General features: G+C 49.8%; 1 protein-coding gene across 1 annotated transcript; it reads right to left on the bottom strand.

Moving 5' to 3' along the window:
• Positions 1-532: 532 nt before the first annotated feature.
• Positions 533-2,545, bottom strand: Gp9 (glycoprotein IX platelet). Its single transcript, XM_006995374.3, has 2 exons — positions 2,216-2,545; positions 533-1,348 (listed from the first exon to the last, which is right to left on the bottom strand). Exons 1-2 carry the CDS (start codon positions 2,429-2,431, stop codon positions 800-802), a joined length of 765 nt encoding a protein of 254 aa, XP_006995436.2. The 5' UTR covers positions 2,432-2,545; the 3' UTR covers positions 533-799.
• Between the last annotated feature and the right edge of the window lie 4,713 nt (positions 2,546-7,258).

Raw genomic sequence — 7,258 nt, 5'->3', positions numbered from 1 at the left:
GATAGATAGATCGAGGTATCCAGGATAAGAATCTGATGATTATTGATTGTTTAGGGCAGGATGGGACCCAGAATTTGGAAGCTGCTGGTGCCAGCACGTGAGGAAGAATTTTTTGTCTTTTGCACTGAAGAAGCAGATAGACAAGAAGAGTAAGGAAGTCAGGGGAGACTCAGGGAACCCCAAGCCTCCCATGCTGGAATGGAGGTCTCAGACCAATTGGGAAAAGCACCATGAAGATGTGCCCTTTCCTCTGGATCACTCTGCCCTACCCACTGCTCTGCCCAGTAAGCTCTCTGTGGAGCCTCGGTGGGGCTGCAACCCGTGTCAAGTTGACCTGGGTCAAGTGAGGCTCCTGGCAGAAGCCATGGGGGCTGGTCCCAGGACCTGGCTCAGGATGCCCAGAGATTATGGAATTGGGGTGACTGGGTGGGAAACTTTAGGGAGAGAGAAGCCTCAATACCAGGTTAAAACAATGTGGACCCGGGTTTCTAGAAGCCAGACTTAAGAAAATTACTATTTTGTACTCATACAAAAAGGTTATGCAGTGGGGTTTATTGTTGTCTTTTAAAATTACATTTAAAATTACAGCATGAGTGTGGAGGTGAGATTCTGTTCTCTCCTATGATATGGAGCCTGGGCATCGAACTCAGGTCTTCAGACTTGGCAGAAGCGTCTTTTGCCCACTCAGTGGTCTCAGCAGGCCCTCCTTTTGGCTTTTGATAGCATGGGCTGACTCAGGCTGGTGCTTCTGGGGACCGGGCTTAGGTCTGGACTTCCAGCCTGGTTTCATGTGCTAGGCTCAATTGAGGGGCACTGGGAATGTGCTCAGCAGGCCAAGCAGCAGAACCAGGCCCAGCCCAGTCACAGCTACCAGTGCCACATCCCACAAGATCCCTGAATAGGCCCAGGATGGTGGTAGCTTCCAGCCACAGCTGCCCAGCTCATAGCCTGTCAGCTGGCCCAGCGGACGCCTGGTGGCCAGGTCAGGGCTGGCACAGTACACATGTAGCAGGGCCTCAGGCATGTGGTCCTCCAGCCAGAGGCGCAGGTAGGTGAGGCTGCAGTCACAGTGCCAGGGGTTGTGTGTCACATCGAGGTTCCACAGCTGAGGCATGTGGTCGAAGGCACCCGGTGGCACTGAACGGAGGCTGTTGTTGGCCAGTAGGAGCTGGCGGGTGTGAGCTGGCAGGACAGGCAGGGCTGTGAGGCCCTGCCCCTCGCAGTTCACCTTTAACCCCATGGTTTCCAAGGCCTGGCAGGTACAGGGCCTTGGGCAGTCCTGGGTGGCTGTGGCCACAGGCCAGAGCAGAAACAGGAGCCCCCAGGTAGTCATCCAGCAGCAGGCAGGCTGTGGGCAGAGTAATGAGAGTGGGACCTGTCAGCCTGTTCCAGGACACTTATGCTGGACAAAAGTGTGTACTTTCTCTCCAGGCCTCCGGAGGGTGCCAGATCTCTATGCTCTGGGATAGGCTGAACCTCACTATGCAGTCCAGGAAGTATGGTAGAGAGGGACAAGGTCTTCCTGGTCTCTGGCAGATATCCCAGGCCCTGCTCAGATAAAGGAGCAGGTGACTGACTGCTAAGGAACTCCAGTCTTAGTGCCTGGCCACAGAGGCTAGGAAAGGTCCTTCCAGACTGTACCCAGTCCTTGGCCTGAACCTGGAGTCAGGCCATGGAATGCGTTCTACATCTTGGCCACTCCTTCATGATGCCTGATTCAAAAAACCTGCAGGGCTTTCAGAGAGACAGCACAGAGGGGAACTCACAGGGACCTGACTAGAAAGCCGTTCATCCAGGCTAATGGCCAGAGCTGGGAAATGAAGGCCCAGAGAGGGGAAGCACTTGCCCAGAGTCACCCACAAGTCTACGGCAGAGCACAGAGCACAGGGTCCGGAGAATGTCTCAGGACCATCTGAGGTAGCCTCGTTTGCTGCCTTCCCTCCCAGCTCAGGACCAGGGCCTTTGTTTCCCCTTCTCCAGCATTTGCTTTCCTACCAAGCCCCAACTCACAGCAGGTTTCAGGAGTGTTCACTGAATGACTCACGAGTCTTGATTCAGCCAAGTTGCCGGTTGACACCTTAGAGCAGATGTCCTCCCACATTCCATCTTTTAGTGCAGAGAGTCAAGGGAGAGACACAAGTGACCCCTCTCTTTCTGCCAGCTCCTCTGGAGTGGACACCAGGCAGGAGGTCCTGCTGGAAATAAGATGACTTACCTGTGAGGCCTTGGTTGGGACACACCTTCTGTGGGCTGGTGGCATCCTGGTTAAGGCGGTGGTGGTAGTGTGTGGGAGCCGTGGGAGCTGGCAGTGGTGGCTGCTGCCTGAGCGGAGGAAGGAAATGATGAAAATAGCCTGGCTTATCCCCGAAGTACAGCCCCGAGGGCCTATCTCAGAGGCAGGAGGCTCCCAGGGTCCCAGGGCCTTGGGCATGGAAATGCAGGCCGACTCCACTTTAAGGGTGGGGTGCCTCTGTACCGCAAGCAAGCTGAGGCCTTGTGTGGTGGGTCTGGAGGCCAGTGGAGGTGCCCCTGCCTGCTCCTAGGAGTTGGGGAGGGCTTCCTGGAAGAGAAGATGCTTAGATGAGCAATGGTTGGCTGTAAGTTTTTTACAAATGTGGGCAATGGTCCTGGTTCTGCATACCTCCCTGAGGTGTGGGATGGGAACACAAGGATGCCTGTTTATAGCCCTCCACCCTCTGAAGATGGTAAGGGAGTCTTTTTTTTTTTTTTTTTTTTTTTTTTTTTTTTTTTTTTTTAAACACCTTCTCTTTCCTTTTCTAATAGAGATGCAGGTTTGTAGCACCGAACCTCTCAGAGGCTGGGCCCAGCTGCAACCAAAGACCAACATACATCTCATATTTACTTTTTCCACTCCTGTTAGTAACTGTAATGTTTCCATTACAAGATAAATGAAGTTTCAGTTTAATTAATGCTCTTGGTATTACAAAAGATTAATCAAAATCAGGCCTAATGGTCAAACATAAACATCATGAAATTAAAACTCAAATGCGTGCATTTTTATAATAAATCATAAAAATTCCACAATTGTGAAATTGTGACCACTAACCAAGTCAGTTGATACTTAGCAGATGCCAGAGTTCATGTGCGCAGAAGATGGGGGGCGGGGTGCCAGTGAATCCTGGGCTGGAGTGACACTTGTTGAAACTGGGGCTCCTGGGACTGTGGGAGGAAGGATGGGCTGCTGGGGAAGGAAGAGATCCCTGACCAGCCCTGTGGTCATGGCTGGTGTTGGCCAAGATCAACAAACACGGTCTGGAGAGATTCATATGGGTTTAGGGATGGAGAGGCTGGGAGCAGCAGTACCACTCACTGGCTAAGGCATATTGGATCTTGTTCAGCGGGCAGGTGTCATGCCAGCTGGGACAGAGGCCCCCAATATGTCCTGCGACCGGTTCTTAAGTAGTTCTAATGTAGCAGAAGTCACGCTGGCCCAGAGTCGGGCCAGAAGGCTGCTACTCCTCCTCTTACCCTCCCGCATGCCTCTCCCCACCTCCACAGACTAGCTGCTGTCTTCCCTGGAAGACAGGCCCTTGGGCGATGACGGGGTCTCCCTCTAAGCCTGTGAGGGCCATGTGCTCTCTTCACAGCATCTGTCCACTTCTGTTTTCAGTATGGGGGCTCGATACACATGGACCGCCCACTGGCTGAGCTCTGGCTCTCCAGGGCCAGCTTCCTCAACCTCAGAGAGAGCAGGAAGGCATACTCTGGTCCCTGAGGTCATACCTGTCTGGAGCCTGTTTTCCTGTGTCTGTGAGGACTCTGGTCCTGATTGGGGGCTCAGCCTCTGTGAGCCTTTCTTCCCTTTGTGGTAGAGCCTTGGGCATCAGGAATCTTCACTGTCCCATCTTCAGGGCAGCTGATTTCTCCTCCAGGTAGGATCAGAGTCCCTGGGTGAGTGAGGATCCCATAGCCTCCTGGCTGTGTTCCTGGCTAGGCCGGTGTGGTCTGTGTCTCATCTATTCAGGTTTCTAAGATTTCCTTCTTTTTAGCAGGTTACAGCATTATCAGCAACTACAAAACTCTACACAATTTATTTTTCTTGTGGAGAAATTGTAATGTTCAAAAGAATAGGAAGAAGAAAATTAAAAATTTCTTCCACCCCCAACATGAATAAGAATGCCTTTGGGGCCTGGTGTCAGGGTATAACTCAACACAGAGTGCTTGTCCAACATGTGCAGGGGCCTGAGTTTGGGGTCCCAGAGTCATACGGGTACCCACATAGAAGTATTTTTTTCTTACCCAAATAGAATCATCCAGAGCTCACTCTGTCCTGAACCCTCCCCTTTCCACTGAGACTAAACCCACATCCAGGGCATCATGGAGGCTCCGCACCACTTTGTGGGTGTGGCTTCCTTAAAGAATCCTCTTATCTTGGTTGCACAGGTCTTTTGTGGTGCTGAGAGGATCAGAGGTTCCCCCCACCCCCATCAACCCGGGCAGCGGGGAGGGTTCTGGAACTGTGGCTGAGCACTGGTGAGATTACAAACAAGGACTGTTAACCACTATTAGGACTGTTCTTTCAGCTTTTATAAGACGCCATAGTAAATAGTCTTTCAATGCTTTTTGCATCCCCCCCCCCCCCCCCCCCCGCCTCTTTTGAGACAGGGTTTCTCTGTGTAGTTCTGGCTGTCCTGGAACTTACTCTATAGACCAGACTGGCCTCGAACTCACAAAGATCCACCTGCCTCTGCCTCCTGAATGCTGGGATTAAAGGCGTGCTGCACTTATTCTTGAGAGCCTTGGGCTGAGGCCTGTCAAGCCAGTGGCTCAGCTCTTCCTTTGTGCCTGGCCAGGACCGCTCTCATAGCAGTCCTGCTAAGCGGAACCCTGAGTGAATGGATGCCTTGAGGAAGCTGCACCCAACACAGCCGCCTTCTGCTAAAATACAACTCCAGCTTTCACTAGTCCCTGTGAACTCTAGCACCATTTTTACCCAGATCAGAGGGAGAGCTGGCCCCAAACTCTCTAGGTAGTTGAGGAAGATCTCAAACTGCTGATCCTCCTGCCTCAACTTCCCAAGAGTTTGAGATTACAGGCATGTGCCACTGTGCCCTGCTTGAAGAGATATTCTTATTTTTGTTCTTAGCTCCCTCCTCTTCTTCCTCCTCAGGTTGCTTTGGCTATTCTGGCTCTTTTGTACATCTGAATATTTTTAAAGAAATGTTTTAAAATTTTATTTCGTGTTTTTGAGTGTTTTGCCTGCATCATATCTGTGCACCACGTGTGTGCCTGGTGCCTGCGGACGTCGCAAGAGACATTGCATCATTTGGAACTCAAGTTATGATGGTTGTGAACCCCATGTGGGTGCTGGGAACTGATCTCAACTCCTTTGCGAGAGCAACAAGTGCTCTTAACTGATGAGCTGTCCCTCCAGTGCCATTGTTGGAATTTTAATATATATTTTTTTCTATTGCTGTGGAGAAAGTCATTGGTAATTAGATGAGAATTGCATTGATTCTATAGGTCACTGTGGGCAGTATGGTCCTTTTAGCATCATTAATTCTTTTGATCTGTGAACATGGGTTATCTTTCCAGTTTTTGTATCCTCTGTTTTTCTTATTTTTATTTTTTCACTTATTCTGTGTCTTTGTGTGTGTGTGTGTGTGTGTGTGTGTGTGTGTGTGTGTGTGTACTCAGGCAAGCACGTAGCATGCCTGCGTGCTAGGAAAGGCAGAGAACTGCTAGCAGCAGTCAGTTTTCTGCTTCCATTATGTGGGCTCTCGAGTTAGAACACAGGTCACTGTGCTTGGTGGCAAGCCTTTGCCTGCCATCTTGTCAGCTCTTTATCCTTCAAATGACTTTTTGTTGAAAACTGCATTGAATGCCAAATTTCCAGCTTTACAATTAACAAACACAGTAATTGTCATACAAAAACAAAACATGCTTCGAATAGCCGTTGTTTTTCTATTTGTGACAGCTTTATGTTTGTTCTTTTGTCATGAAAAGAGGAATATAGTCTTCTACAATTTCTTCAAATTTATTTTTAGATTTACTTATCTTTTATGTATGTGAGTGTTTTGCCTGCATGTATGTCTCTGTACCGTATGCCTGCAGTGCCCACAGAGTTCAGAGGAGGGTGTCAGCTCCACAGAACTGGAGCGACAGGTGGTTGTGAGCCACCATCTGAGTTCTGGGAATCGAACCCTGGTCCTCTGGAAGAGCAGCCAGTGAGTGCTCTTAACTTCTTCCACCAGGATCTTTTTTTTTATTTTGAATATTCAGCAAGTTCATCATTAGCATATAGACTGCTATAGCAACATATAAAAATAAATGTAACTAAATGTATATAAACAAAATATATTTGGTGACTGATGGCTTTTTTTTGGCTTGAGAGTATGCTTTTTAAAAAACTTTTTATTTATTCTTTGTAGCTTTCCCATCATGCATCTTTTTTAAAAAAGATTTATTTATTTATTTACTATGTGTATAGTACTCTGCCTGCATGTATGCCTGCAGGCCAGAAGAGGGCACCAGATCTCATTATAGATGGTTGTAAGCCACCATGTGGTTGCTGGGAATTGAACTCAGGACCTCTGGAAGAACAGCCAGTGCTCTTAACCACGGAGCCATCTCTCCAGCTCCCATCATGCATCTTGATCCCATTCATCTCCCCATCCCTTCCTATTCACCCTCTGCCCTTGCAACCCCTTCCCCCAAATAACATAAAATTTAAGAGAAGAAGAAAAAAAAGAAAAAGAAAGAAAGGAAGGAAGGAAGACAGGAAGAAAGAAAGATGTTGTCATGGAGGACACACGGAGTCACACCGCAAACCCTTTTGTCCACTTATCTTTACTTTCAAGTGTTCGTTGCAAAGAGTCATTGGTCTGGTTTGAGGCCTCTGGTTTCTGCCACACTAGTGATGCTGGGCCCTCGCTGGGACCCCTCTAGGATGCCCTGTTGTTGCCCTGAGTTGTGGAGATACTGCAGCTTTGGGTAGAGGGATCAGCCCCTTCACCGGCTCCAGCAGATCATAGATTGGGGTGGATGTTGGTGTGGGCCAACTCATAGCCTGGTTCTGGGCTGGGGCGGCTGCAGGGTTGGTCAGCCCACCAGCTCTCCCCCATCCTCACCACCAGGGGGAGCTCTTCAGCACTGCCAGGCTAGTTCGCCCTACACAGCAAGGAGCAAGGGGCGGGGGCGGTTCTCCTGCTTTCATGTCCTCAGGGCCTGCTCACCCACCCTACACCTCCAGGGCCAGCTCGACTGTTGCCCAGGTGAGGTGCAGGGGGCACCATCC

The sequence above is a fragment of the Peromyscus maniculatus genome, chromosome 3, assembly GCF_049852395.1.
Source record: "Peromyscus maniculatus bairdii isolate BWxNUB_F1_BW_parent chromosome 3, HU_Pman_BW_mat_3.1, whole genome shotgun sequence".
In the NCBI taxonomy this organism is placed as follows: Eukaryota; Metazoa; Chordata; class Mammalia; order Rodentia; family Cricetidae; genus Peromyscus; species Peromyscus maniculatus.
The sequence above is the reverse complement of the archived record's forward strand: the minus strand, read 5'-3'. Positions and strand labels throughout refer to the sequence as shown.

Bases quoted from the DNA above. Each gene is read 5' to 3' on its own strand.
- Gp9 (XM_006995374.3), bottom strand. From the start codon at position 2,431: ATGCCCAAGGCCCTGGGACCCTGGGAGCCTCCTGCCTCTGAGATAGGC. The intron at 1,349-2,215 runs GTAAGTCATCTT...CTCTGCCCACAG, and splicing joins TCCCAACCAAGGCCTCACAG to CCTGCCTGCTGCTGGATGAC.